This window comes from Vombatus ursinus, unplaced genomic scaffold (genome assembly GCF_900497805.2).
Source record: "Vombatus ursinus unplaced genomic scaffold, bare-nosed wombat genome assembly UNPS02014198.1, whole genome shotgun sequence".
NCBI classification, from domain to species: Eukaryota; Metazoa; Chordata; class Mammalia; order Diprotodontia; family Vombatidae; genus Vombatus; species Vombatus ursinus.
In genome coordinates, this window is record NW_020953976.1 from 559997 (window position 1) to 573569 (window position 13573).

The following is a 13573-nucleotide window of genomic DNA, read 5'->3' on the forward strand; positions in this document are numbered from 1 at the left end:
TGACCAATGTGGGTATTTGTTTTGCTTTACTATGCATAGATATTAAAAGGGCTTTCTTCCTTCTCCCCTTCTTTTCAAATATATTTCTCTCTCTCCCCCTCTCTCTCCTTTGTCTGTCTCTCTCTCTCTGTATCTCTCCTCTCTCTCTCTGAAGTTTATCAACACGTAGCACGTTTATCAACATGTAAAGAGGATCCATCAGGCTCTCAGCCAATCAGGAGTCACACCTCCCTGAGTGTATATAATGTCCTTCACGGCATTATCTTCTAGGGAACCACCCTAGGACTGGGGGGAAGTGTTACTTAAGTATTTAATAAATGCTTAATTGATCAATTGAAACAGATTCTCCTGGTCCAAGATGGCAGAAGACGCTACCAAGAAGTGTGGGACTTTTTCTGCGTGTCTTTCAGGGAATGGACTAATGCTGCGTGCTATGTAGAGGTGCCAGATTCCCTTTCCTGGTCTGAAATCTGTCTTGGGGTCTAGGCCTGATGGCAATTGGCAGCAGAGTCAACAAGTAGTCAATGCGTATTTATTAAACATATCCTATGTTTCATGCATTGTTTCAAGTGCCAGATACAAAGCAGGGCGTGGGGTGGAAAGGAAGACCTAGTCCCTGTTCTCATAGATCTTACAATCCAATTGGTAAAGACCACACACACACACACACATACACACACACACACACGCACACACACAGACATACATGCTCACACAGACACATACAGACACATACGCATGCACATACACAAGCACACATGCATGCACATGCACACACAGACACACACATAAGCATGCACACACACGTGCAGACACACAAGCACATACATGCATACACATACACAACCATACAACCTTGCGCATGCGCGCACACGTACACACACACACACACACACACACACACACACACACACACACACCCAGAACAGCAGGAGAGATGTCTTTTTCCCAGGATTTATCAAGGCACAGAAGGGCCTTGGGAGGCCCTCTTAAGAGGCCTGATAGATGTCTACAGCACCCCTGCTTCTGAAAACTGGCCTGGAGCAGGGAGCAGGGAGATTGCTGGGGCTTAGGGGAGTGCCTCAGCCCTGTTCTGGCCCTGTCACCTCTGGGGCTGGCGCCAGGGCCTCTCCTGAAATGGGTTAAGGGGCTGACTTTTCAGTGAAGACTCCTTTTGTAAGCCTAGTACAAGAACCGGAGCCAATCAATCCATCCCCCTACCCCAGGGGTACCCTTTCAGCAGGAACCCTCCCTCTGTGGTCAGTGAAATTGGCCTTGGGCTCCTGAAGGACCTTGCCTGCTCTACCCTCCACTGGCTGCCTGGCTGCCTGGCTGCTCCCTCTGCTTCTGTCTCTGAGTTTCTCCCTCTCTATCCCTGTTGGGTTTAGGGGGATCTCCAGCCTGAGTGTCTGGGTTGGGGAACCTGTACTCTTGTACTCCGGGATGGTGTAGGCAGGCCCTGCTTGTCCCAAGTGTGGTGGCCAAGACCAGGCCCACCCTCCACAAGGATTCTGCGCTGGATTTCCTGCTGTAGTTGTGGGCCAGGCTGCCTGGAGACTGAGCTGGACACTTGGACCCTGAACTGGCTCTGTCTCAGGCTGGATCTAAGCACCCCACCAACCTGCTTATCCCTCCCCTCTACCCCACCTCCCATCATCCAGAGCCTGCCTCCCCGCTCAGAGAAGGGAGCAATAGAGGATATTACCAGGTTCCACAAAGGGGGATTGGCCTGCTGCTTCTCAGGTTAAAGTAGGCCCTCACCGCACTCCTTCCCCCCTCCCCTTCTCCTAGACATCTGTTCTCCTCTAAACCCCCCACCTTCTGCAGGCCCTAGAGACCTCTTCTCAGTCTCTCTCTTCCACAGCTTTCCACATTCACATTCCATGAGGTGACCTTAGATCTTAAATATAGAATAGGGAGGGGCAGAGAGACAGACAGAGAGGGAGACGGGTGCAGGGGGAAGGGACAGAAAGGGTGGAGAGAGGAGAGGGAGAGGAAGGAGAGGGAGGAAAAGACAGAGGTGGGAAGGGGGAGAAACAGAGACAGACAGACAGACAGACAAAGAAAGAGATAGGAAGAGGAAACAGGAGAGGAGATGGAATGTCTTATCTCTCCCCAGGGTATGAAAGCCTGGAGAGCCACCTCCCTCTCCTGGGATCCTGCAGGAGCCAGGAGGCCCAGGATTCCCTACTGGCTGCTCCTGGTTGGCTGTGGGGCCACCCTCCAGCCCCTCCTCTTCCCTTCCTCTGCTGTTGTCCTCTTTCACCTCCAGTGCCACTTACTAACCCTAACCCGGGCATGGAGCCATTCAGGGGCCTTGGGGATGGGCGGCAGTCCCAGACATCTAGGTTGACTTCCTCCCCTGAGTTCTAGCTTTGGTCCACCATGAGCGCCTTCCTTCTACCCCCACGGGACAGTACTGTCAGCAGATGTGGGGAAGGCCATGTCGGGGGGACCCCAGGAACTGAAGGAGTGGATGCCTGTGTCTAAGAGGGGCAGGGAACTGTAGAAGAAGACCCCTGAGTCTCTAGCTGGTGGTAACCTTGGATAAAATGCCTGCTTCTCCCCTCCTCCCCAGGAAATAAAGGAGGAAGTGAGAGATTTAGAGGGTTTGCAGTAGGGGTAGTGGAGGGGGCATCTGGGTGCCCGGTTCTGCAGGAGTTGAGTTAGTCCCTGTGGCTCATTAGTTACTTCTGGTTAGTTGGCAGGGTGCCTAGGGCTGGCTGGCTCCTGGGGGCCTTGGGGGAGGATGAATTCTGAATTCTTTAGCTCATTGGGACAGACACCCCCCCCACCCCATATACTAGCACTTCTTAGGTTCACACTTGCAAGACCTTCCTACCCCCAGCCCCAGCCCCAGGGCATCTGAATTTCACCTCCCATCTCTTCCAGGGCCCAGCTCCCCTTCCCACCCTTAGCTGTAAGGCTCACAGATCACCCAGAGGAAGGCTCAGCCCCTGGGGTGGGGGGGGGTGGCTTTTGGTTGGGGGACATCTCTCCAGCTGGCTTCTTTCCAGGTGCCAAATGTAAGTAGGAGCATGTGTGGGGAGAGGGAGGCAGAGGGAGCGGTCAGAGCAGTGGTCTGTACTCGCCATCTTCTCTCAAGTTGCCTCGGCGGCTCGGACAGGACCAACATCCTTTCTTCCTCGGATTCCTACCAGAGGATTTTCTTGTAGACATCTGCTTCACTTGGATCTGGTAGGAGGGCTAGTGAGAAGCCTCCTCTGTGGTCTGAATGGGCCCTTTCCTCTCTCCAGAAAACGGCCAGCCTCCTCCCCCCTTACAAATGGAAGCATCATTGAGTTCCAGTCTAACAGAAGACACCCAGGTCTCCCATTTACTGGTGGAGTGGCTCAGTCTGAGTGAATAATTCCTCCTGACTGAATGGCAGTGGCTAGTCAGGACTAGTCAGGAAAAGAATTCATGTGACAGGGGTTACAGGTGCCCTGGAGCCTGCCTCAGTTTCCTCATTTATCAAGTAGGGAAGAGTTTCATCCCTTCCCTGACTGTGCCGTGTGTATGTATGTGTGCATGGAGGAGGATGGGGCGGGGGAGAACTAGCTGGAGGATTGGTGTCACCATGGACAGAAAGGAAAGCATGGAGATCCACTGGACTTGTAGAAAGACACAAACCTTTGGTGCTGGGCCCGGAGTCAGGAGGACTTGAGTTCAAATCCAACCTCAGACACTGACCAGCCATGTGACCCTGGGAGAGCCACTTAACCCTGTTTGCCTCAGTTTCCTCATCTGTAAGATAAGCTGGAGGAGGAACTGGCAAACCGTTCCAGTATCTTTGCCAAGAAAACCCCAAAAGGGGTCAGGAAGAGTCAGACACAATCGAAACAACTGAACGACAACAGTCACTGCATTTATTGTTCTTCTGGTTCTGCTTTCTCTGCCCAGCATCAGTTCATACGAATCTTCTCTTATTTCTCTGAATTCATCACATTAATTTCTTTTGATCTAATAATACTCCATTACACTTTTGTGGGAGCAGCACCCCAAGGCCTAAGCTAGTTTTCCCTGAAAAGATATTGAAACCGTGCTTGAGACCTAATTGGTCCAAGGTCCTTAGGCTCAGGCAGTTTCCTAGTGGCCCCAACATAGGAGGAGTCCCCCGCACTTAGCACAGGGCCTGGCACCTAGGAGGCGATTACTACGTGCTAGCTGGCTGACCGGCCTGAGTCTTGCATCACAACCCAGAGGAGGAGAGCTGAGCCCTGCTGCATCAGTGATGCCACGTGCGAGCTGACTCCCTGCCCTTCTATGGCCAATGGACTTCCTTTGGTTAACTGTGAAACACCCTGCAAGGGTCTCCTTTTGGTCTAGTCTGAGCCTGAAAAAATCAGAGGGGCCCCAGTTAGTCCTGATTCATGACAGCCGAGACTATACTAATGTGAATGAAAAGATCATGGAGGCCAAGCAGTGTGCAATTATAATGACCAATGCTAGCTGAAGAGAAGGCAAGAGAAAGAAGAGAGAGGATGGAAGGGAAGAGAGAAGAAAGGAAAGGAAAGGAAAGGAAAGGAAAGGAAAGAAGGAAGGGAAGGGAGGGAAGTTGGGAGAGGGAAGGGACTCCTTGCGTTTGGGTAGAGAGGTGGAAGACTGTGTGTGCAAAATGTTGCATGCTGTTGGGTTTTGCTCAACTGTTTTTTCTTTGTTACAAAGGAAAGGTGAACTGGGGGTGGGATGACTGGGGATGTCCCGAAATGTTTGTAATGCAGAAAATATAAGGCACTGATAAAACTTATTTTTAAAAATTCCCGGGTGCCAGGGTCAGATCTCCTGGACTTCCTTTGCTTTAGTTTAGGGCACGCTCACAGAACGCAGAGGTGAAAATGGGGAGAGCTCCTCCCTCCTCCCCTGGGATGGGCTTAGCTCACTGGATGACCAGTGGTGCATAGAGGATGGGATGGAGCCCAGGCAGGGCCCTCACTCGGGCTTGGGTGCCTCAGTTGGGTATAGGTCACTTCCTGGAGGTCCTGGGCCTGTAGAGAAGAAGAGTAGATGAGAGTGAGCCAGCTGGGTGGGGGTGGTGCAAGGGGTGATGCCTGCAGAACTTGTCAGGTTTTTCTGTACACTGAAAGTGTGGTTCACTGCTGCGGACAGAAGGAGAACATAAGTGAGCTCCTGGAGGGCAGAAACCGGTCAGTCTTTCCTCTAGGGGGGGACTATGCTTAGTGCCTTGTAGAGGTTGGTGCTTAATCATTGTTGAATTGTATTGAGTGACTCACAGCAGGGTCCTCCTCTCTGCTCTGTCTGCTGCTTTTCACTGCTGTGTCTGCAGGTAAGAGGAGAGAGGAGAGGAGTCAGATTTCCCCAGGGTCAGACATTCCCTTCCAACACTCCAGGTCCTGCTGCCCCTGCCACATCCCCTCTCTCACTTACACAGGGTCTCTTCCTGCAGGGCCCCAGCTGGGCTGTAGCTAGGGAAGAAGACAGAATGATGAGGAAGAAGGAGGGAGGAAGGGGCCCAGAGGGAATAGAGTGTCTGTGGGGCCCCTACCTCCTCAGGGTCTCCTTGCCTTCTGACGCTCTGCCCTCGGTCTCTGCAAGGAGAGTCAGGGGTGAGGCTCCAGAGGGTGGCGGCCATCCCCTATCAAGCCTGCATCATCCCCTCCCCCCCAGCCCCAAGGACTCACTGAGTCTGGCCAGATGCTGGTGGTGGCAAAGGAGGACAAAGAAGAGGAAGAGCAAGGTGGAGAGCAGTGAGACGCCTGTCAGGATCCCTTGCCAGAGCCTCGGGAGACCTGAGGAAGCTCCTGATGAAGACCAAGTGGGGAGAAGCCGAGTTAACCCCAACCTGCCCCTTAGGAGTTCCCAGTCTGAGGGGGAGACAAAGACTGGCCCTCAGGAATCCACTAGTAACACGAGAGAATTTACAGAGACGGGTTTTTTTTTCTTGATTTATGGAAAAGCTTCTAAAAACTTGAGCTATCCCAAAGTGGAATTGAAGAGGTCTAGAGGTTTGGGGGTGCTCGAATGGACCCCCCCAAGATCGTGGCACTGGGTCTGCCTGAATGAATTCAACCCAAATCTTCGTCCAGCCAGAGAAAAAGTTTATTAAAGATAAATCTCATATAGGCCAGGTGACTGAGGATGAGTGGGTATGAGAGTCTCAGCCTCTAGGCGTGAGAGGTTTTCAGCATCTGAATGGGGGCTAAAGTGGATCTTAAGCCAGGTGACACCGGTAAGGACCAGCGGGCATGAGACAGTCTCAGCCATTTGGGCGTGAGATTCTCAGCATCTTGGTAGAGACAAAATGGACCTTATATACAGAAAGACTGTGGGAGGGATCTAGGAGTGGCCAAGTAGTTTGTGGTGACGGGAGGAGGGGCCTAAGGAGATCTGGATGGGACTGGCTAGTAAGCTGGGGTGAAGGGAACTCCTGGGACCTGGACCTCCTGGTGCCTAGCTAGGATTAAGGGTAGGAAATGGCCAGGGGCCATAGGAAGGTAAAACAATGGAGGGGAGATTGGGTGTAGCCACAATGAAAGGCCAGTTGACACTAAAATAACTTTGGGTGGTCAGAGGAAGGGGGGGGGTTGGGAACTGGAAGGCAGAAGTTTGCTTTCAAAGGGAGATAAAGAGAGTAGATAAGGAGGGGTTTTCTGGGACAAACTTCTTTTTAGGGCTAGGGGCAAAGGTGCATTTGAATAAGATTAAAAGGTAAGGCTGAGGCTTTGGAAGGGAGATAAGGTGAATCTATAAGGAACTAAAAATTTAAGGTTTTTCTGGCAATCATAGACAAACTGGAGCTAGGTTCTTTTTAGGGCTGGGGAGGAAGGGAAAACAGGCAAAGGTCTCAGCTTCTGAAACTGAATGAAACCCCATCAGAATGGGCCACCTAGGGGATGGTGGGGTCCTCATGCCTGAGTGGGGGGCTTCAAGCAGAGGGTGGACAAGCACCTCTCTGAGCTAGAAGGGATGATTTTTGGGCATAGGTCAGCTGAAGTCCTTTTAAACTCTATGTTGTTGTTGTTGTTCAGTCATGTCAGATTCTTTGTGACCCCATTTGAGGTTTTCTTGGCAGAGATACTGGAGTGGTTTGCCGTTTCCTTCTCCAGCTCATTTTCCAGATGAGGAAACTGAGGCAAACAGAGTGAAGTGACTTGCCCAGGGTCACACAGCTAGTAAGTGTCTGAGGCTAGATTTTAACTTAGGTCTTCTTGACTCCAGGCCTGGCACTTTATGCACTGAGCTACCCCTTTCAACTCCCTAATTTTATAATTCTGCAGCCTGTCCTCAGGGAGGTCCCATTCTGAGGAGAGTGACACTTCCCCACACTTGGGTTACTCCCTTTTTGGACATGGAAACAGAAGTTGGATTTAGGAGGTGGGAAAGGCAGAGGAGGCTCTGAAGGCGCTGTGGTATGAAGGGAGGTGGCAGCATTTCACACCCAGCCCCCAGCCCCTCTCCATTCTCCATCCTGGAAAGCCTCTGGTTACTCACCCAGTAGGTCGTCCTGAGTTCCAGGCCTTGGAGAGGTTTCTGGGAAGGACCAGAGGAGTGGGGTCAGGAGCTGGGCTGAAGGTGCCCAGCGAGACCCGGCTGTGTGACAGAGATAAGTGTCTTTCCCTTCTTGGGCATGTATCTCAAGCGGAGCCTTGGACTCGATGAGCTCAAAGGACGTGTATAGCTTGACAAAGAAACAGACTCACAGTCCAGAGCTGGAAGGGCCCAACCTTCTCATTTTACTGACGAGGAAACTGAGGAGTCCCAGGGAGGGAAGGGATTTGCACAGAGGCACCCAGCTAGTAAGTGACTGAGGCAGGTTTTGAACTCACACCTTCTGACTCCAAGTCCAGAATGCCTGCTTGTTCCTTATGAGCCCCTTTGTTCTGATTCTATCCCTCAAATCCCCTCTAACATCTCTATTTTCTCATTCATTGGTGGAAGAGACAGCCCTTCTGACTAAAGTCAGCTGCTCTGCTTGGGCCCCTCCCCTCCCTCTGTCTATGAACTTGACCCTGTGATCAACCCCTGTCTCTTAAATTCTAGCCCCCTTTCCCTTCTGCCCACGAACTTGCTCACACGTCCCCCACCGGCCTGGCCATCCCTTGGAGCTGCCCTCCCTGACTCAGCAAGACTCCTCGGAAGGGTCTTCAGGGCTCCTGGTCTAACCCTGCTCACTTTCCCCTCACTTCTAAACCTTTTGCCGCTTGGCTTCTGACCCCATCCCTCGACCAAAAGGGATTTCTGCTGTGTTCCCAACGATCTCTTTATTGCCAGGTCTGGGGGCCTTTTCTCAGTCCTTCTCTTGCTAGGCTTGTCTCTGAAGCATTTGATGGCATGGACCCCCTCCCCCAGCCTCTTGTCCTCTCTGGGGTTTCCTGACCCAGCCTCCCCCGCATCTCCTTCTCCTCCATACTCTAGACCTCATATTCCATACGTGGACGTTTCCAGGATTCTTTCCTGCATCCTCTCCTGTTTTTTCCCTATACCCCTCAGGCCCTGCTGGCATGGCCATCATCTCAACAAGTGACTCCCAGATCTATGGTGCCTGCCATGTCTCTCTCCTCAGCATGCCCACACTTCCTGAGGAAGTACCTTCCTGATCCCAGACAAAGCCTATCAGCCTGTAAAGCTTGAAAAACGGACAGCTCCCATACGGGAGGGAAGGGGGCTGGATGAGGGCTGCCTTACCTGTGACAATGAGCTTCAGGGGGTCACTGGGAGCTGACCAATGGTAGGGGGAGTCGCTGGAAAAACTGTAACATCGATAGGTGCCCCCATGGGCTCTGGTTACAGCAGGGATGGGGAAGTTGGCCCGAGACCTCCATTCGTAACCCGTGTAGGTGTGGGCGTCTCCCTCCTTGTACAAAGCAAACCTGTCGGATCTGGATTCCACCTTACACTGGAGGATGACATCCTTCCCTGTGCCCACCGAGTGGCTGGGCAGGGCCAAGAGGGTTGGCTTCTCATATATACCTGGAGGGGAAGGAGACCCTTGGTTTAAAGAGGAACTGCTAACCACATCCACAGAAAGAACTGTGGAGTCTGGATGCAGATCCAAACAGATGATTTTCACTTTATTTTTGTTTTCTGTTTTTTCTTTCTCTTGGTTTTCCCCTTTAGTTCTGATTCTTCTTTCACAGCATGGCTAATGTGGAAATATGTTTAATACGATTGTACATGTATAGCCTGTTTCAGATTGCTCCCCGCCTTGGGGAAGAGAGAGGGAAAAATTTTGGAACTTAAAATTTTACAGAAATGAACATTGAAAACTATCTTTACATGTAATTGGAAAAAAATAGTATTAAGGATTAGAAAAAAATTTTTAAAAAAAGAGGAGCTGCCCTCTTCCTTCTTTATGTTGAGATCTGAACTAGGGAAGGATAGGGCAGTTGTAGGTCCAGGGGTCTTTCCTTCTTTGGACTGAGGGGGGAATGGCCTGGGCTGGAAGCCTATAGAAGAAACCCAGGCTGAGATCCTGGAGCCATGTTTGACAAATCCTCCCTGCAAGTGGAAGAGATGCCTGAGAGGCATCTGGGCCCATCCATAACAAGGTTCATCACTCCCCCATCGCCACTAGACTCGGTACAAGTGGTCCTCTGGCTTCTGGTCCACGGCCCCCAACAAGGGGCAGCCTGAAGCCTTGAAGGGCAGCTCTCATGGAAGGGAAGTCCATCTTTACCCTGGCCCCCAAAGGTCCAGTGACCTGCCCCCACTGCTTCCGGCTCTCCCCTCTGGGGCCTCTGCCGCAGGCTGCCCTCAGGATCCCCCCACCCTCTCCCCTCTCCCCCCCAGCCTCCTGCTCTCTGGACTAAAGTTCCCCACAGTTCTCATCTTCTCTCTGGTTTCCAGGTTAGGGCTGGCTCCTTAAAGGAATGTCTGAGTGCGTGAGTGAGTGAAGGAATGATCCCGGCCAAGCACCAGCGATAGATACGGAAAAGTGGGGAAGAAGGGAGCTGGGGAGTGAGCGTGGGACAGAGCTCATGGGCCAGCGTGGCAGAGGGGGACACGGGGTGGAGCCGCCAGGGCTCTTGGCTCCTGGATTAGGAGAGGATGGGGCTCCAGCTTGCTTGGAATCCTGGTTCTGCCTCATATTACCTGCGTGATCCTGGAGGAGGGGGAAGGGAGCAAGCATTCTTATAGCACCTACTATGTGCTAAGCACTTTTATAACTATCATTCCATTTGATCCTCACAACAACCCTGGTAGTTATTCCCATTTTATAGCTGAGGCAGCTGAGGCAGAGGTTGTGTGATTTGCCCAGGGTCACACAGCTAGCAATGTCTGAGGCAGGATTTGAACTCGAGTTCTCCTGACTTCAGGCCTAGCCGCCTATCCACAGAGCCACCTAGTTGATGTTGGGTAAGTCTCTTCCCCTAAATACCCCACAAACAGAGACCTCAGTTTTCCCCTCTGTCAAATAAAGAGGCCAGACTCAACAGGCTCTAATTTCCCTAGGTTTTGCCAGATTACATGTAAAGACAGTTTTCAACATTCATTTCTGTAAAATTTTAAGTTCCAAAATTTGTCCCTCTCTCTTCACCAAGACAGCGAGCAATCTGAAACAGGCTCGGGCTAGCTCTGGGAAGAGGAGGGGGAGAAAGATACAGGTGAGGTGGGATGGGGTGGGGAACCCTGAGGAGGGGAGGCTCAGAGAAGTCCTCTTGTGGCTTGCAGACCAGGGTGGCCTCAGCGGACAAAGCCGCCAGGCCTGGCTGAGGAGCAGAGCCTGGGGCTGGGGGGGGGGGGGTCCTCCCTCACCTGTCACCACCAACTCCAGGGGGTGGCTGCACTGGGACCGGAGGGATCGGGTCCAGTAGAGGCAGCAGTACTGTCCTGCATCCTCGTTTGCCGCAGATAAGATGGGGAACTGCACCTCGGTCTGAGGCCTGGACGGGCTCCTGCACTCAGAGAGCCCTACTCTGAGCACACAGTACCGCGTTGCCCCAGCAGGGCCTCGGCACCAGAGGGTCACATTTGTTCCCACGGGGATCAAAGTGCCTGGCTCAGCCCAGAGGGAGGGTCTGGTGAATGTGTCTGGAAGAGAAGCTGGGCCAGAGCTCCAAGAGGTTATTCCCTTTCCCTGTGGTCCCCTGACTCCCTCCTTCCCTCTTCTGGTCACCCCCATCAGCCCAACCTTGACCCTCTTGTCCTTGGTCCCCAGGGGCTGCTGGGAGGGTGAAGAGGAACAAGGGAGGGGCCAAGGTTGAGGGGATGCACTCACCTTCATCTCCCATCTCCAGGCCCAGGCACAGCCCTGTGACAGAGGACCATTAGCTCCAGAACCCATGTCCAACTCACCAAACACCTCAAGGGGAGGGAGGCCTTGGGGACTAGAGCCAGAAAGGAGAGCTGGACACTGGGAAATCTGCATTAGAATCCTAATTCTGTCCCCAACTTACAGCAGGATCTCAAGCTAGCCATTTCCTCTGTTTGCTCCTCTTAAAAATGGGTATGTGGGGATTGGGTCGGGACTTGACTTGGTCATCTTTAAGCTGTGAAACCCCTCTCTTCTCAGGGGTCTTGAATCCCTTCTCCCCAGAACTCACCGAGACTCAGCAGGGCAGAGAGTGTGGAGGCCATCATGGCTCCTGGTGTGTGTGAGGAGATGGGCCGACAGATGGACAGATGGGCAAGCAACTCTTAGAAGGTACAGGATGTGGCGTTCTGAGCCCCACTCTAAATTTTCCAATCGCTCAGCCTCGCTGTAGGCGGAAATAACACCCTCCTCAATGTGGTTTCCAGAGGAGACTCAGGCCAAACTCCAACCAGCTTCCGGCTACTAGATGACAAGTCAGAGCCCTCTTGAGAAGGCCTGGGGGACCAGCCCCAGATGCGACATCAGCAAGCCTCAGTTCAAGGGCTGACTTGGCCTGCATCTGCTGTGTAGCCTTGGCCTACTCCCTGACCCTCTCTAGGCCTCAGTTTCCTCCAATGGGCAATGGGCAAGATTGTCTTGGGCTCCATGCTTCTCAACCTGGTCCCTAAACCAGACCCTGGCCTGGGACAACCTCCCCTTCCCTTCATCATGGCTCGAAGCCTGGCCAGATGGGCAGGCGGGAAACCCCATCTCCTCCTTGTCCTGTTTCTTTGCCTCTCTGTCTCTGTCCCACTCATTGTATCTCCTAGCCAATGTCTCTAGATCTCCGTGGGTGCACTCTGCTTCTGGCTGTGACTTTTTCTGTCTTGTTTCCTGATTCTCTCTCTCTGGCATCTGTGTGTTTCTCTGCTTATATCTCTTTGTTCTGGTTTCTCAGTCCTTGGGGTGTGTGTGGGGGTGTGTGTGTGTGTTTCTGTCTGCCCCCACGTGCTGGTCTTTATCATGCTGCCTGCCTATCTCTCTTTGGCCCCATCTCTATGTCCCTCTCTCATCTGTTCCTGCCTTATGCTCTCCCTCTGTCTCTCTGTCTCTCTGTCTCTGTCCTCCCCCCACTCTCTCTTCTCTTTCCGTCTCTGTCCCTCAGTCCCTCTGTTCCTCTTTTTTGTCTGTCTCTCTGTCTCTTCCCCTACCTCTTTTTCTCTCTGTTTCTCTTGGGTTCTCTTTGTGTCCTTGTTTCTCCCTCTTTCTTTATTCTTTTCAATCTCTCTATCTCTGTCCCTCTCTTCTCTTTCTTTGTCTCATCTCTCTTCTGTTTCTCTCTCCTTTCTCTCTTTTTCTTTCTTTTCCTCCTCCCCATTCTCTCTCTTTGTCTCTCTAGTTCTCCCTTCTCTGCCTCTGTTTCATCTCTCCTGTGTCTCTGTCTCTCTATTCTTGTCTCAATTCAACACTCATTCGAAAATATTTTTATAAAGTTCCTATTCTGTGCCTGGTGCCATGCTAAGCACCAAGGTTATTAAAGTAGAGAACTTCTTGGATAGATGTACAATGCATTTGAAACTTCCTGCCTAGAAGAGTGATCTGTGCCACTGAGAGTTGAAGTGACTTGCTCGGGGTCACCTAGCCTGAATGTGTCAGAGGTTAGACTGAAACTCAAGTCTTCCTACCTCAGAAGCCAGCTCTCTATGTACCATATCATACTGCCCCAGGGGACACAAAGGCAGAAGCAAATTAGTCAGAAAGCCAATAAATTTAAAAAGTCCCATTAAATATCAAAATAGAAATCCTGAACACCAAAGGAGAGATGAACAAAATTGAAAATAAAAAAGCACAGAATTAATAAATAAAACTAGGAGCCGTTTTTTGGGGGAGGAAACCCTAACGAGATAATAAATGATAAACTGTTAGCTAATTTGATTGAAAAGAAGAAAGCAGAAAACCAAATGACCGTATCAGAAGTGAAAATGAAGAATTCATAACAATTGAAGAAGAAATAGAGTACTATTAGAAAACTTTTTTGTCCAATGATATGCCAAGAAAATAGCTTAAATGAAAGAAGTGAATATTTTTTAGAACACAGAAATTATAACTTCAGCAAAATTATAGGATATAAAATAAGTCCACACAAATCATCAACATTTCTGTATGATAGCAAGAAAACCCAGCAGGAAGAGATAGAAAGAGAAACTCCATTTAAAATGACTATAGCATGTATAAATGCTTGAGAATCTACCTGCCAAGATATATACAAAAACTATATAAATACAACTGTAAATTACTGTTTCCAGAAGTAAAAATGGA

General features: G+C 51.1%; 1 protein-coding gene across 3 annotated transcripts; it reads right to left on the bottom strand.

Annotated features, from left to right (window-relative positions):
• Window positions 1-4499: 4499 nt before the first annotated feature.
• Window positions 4500-11596, bottom strand: LOC114041875 (platelet glycoprotein VI-like). Of its 3 annotated transcripts, XM_027860538.1 has the most exons (10): window positions 11505-11596; window positions 11180-11212; window positions 10717-11004; window positions 8647-8931; window positions 7453-7491; window positions 5643-5762; window positions 5507-5549; window positions 5389-5426; window positions 5235-5281; window positions 4500-4988 (listed from the first exon to the last, which is right to left on the bottom strand). In XM_027860538.1, the coding sequence occupies exons 1-10, from the start codon at window positions 11539-11541 to the stop codon at window positions 4875-4877; spliced, it is 1044 nt and encodes a 347-aa protein (XP_027716339.1). In that variant the 5' UTR covers window positions 11542-11596; the 3' UTR covers window positions 4500-4874. The 3 variants fall into 3 exon arrangements, with proteins under 3 accessions (XP_027716339.1, XP_027716340.1, XP_027716338.1); XM_027860539.1 differs by lacking the exon at window positions 11505-11596 and having other exon boundaries at window positions 8647-8711; window positions 8832-8931; window positions 10717-11195; XM_027860537.1 differs by lacking the exon at window positions 11505-11596 and having other exon boundaries at window positions 10717-11195.
• Window positions 11597-13573: the final 1977 nt, after the last annotated feature.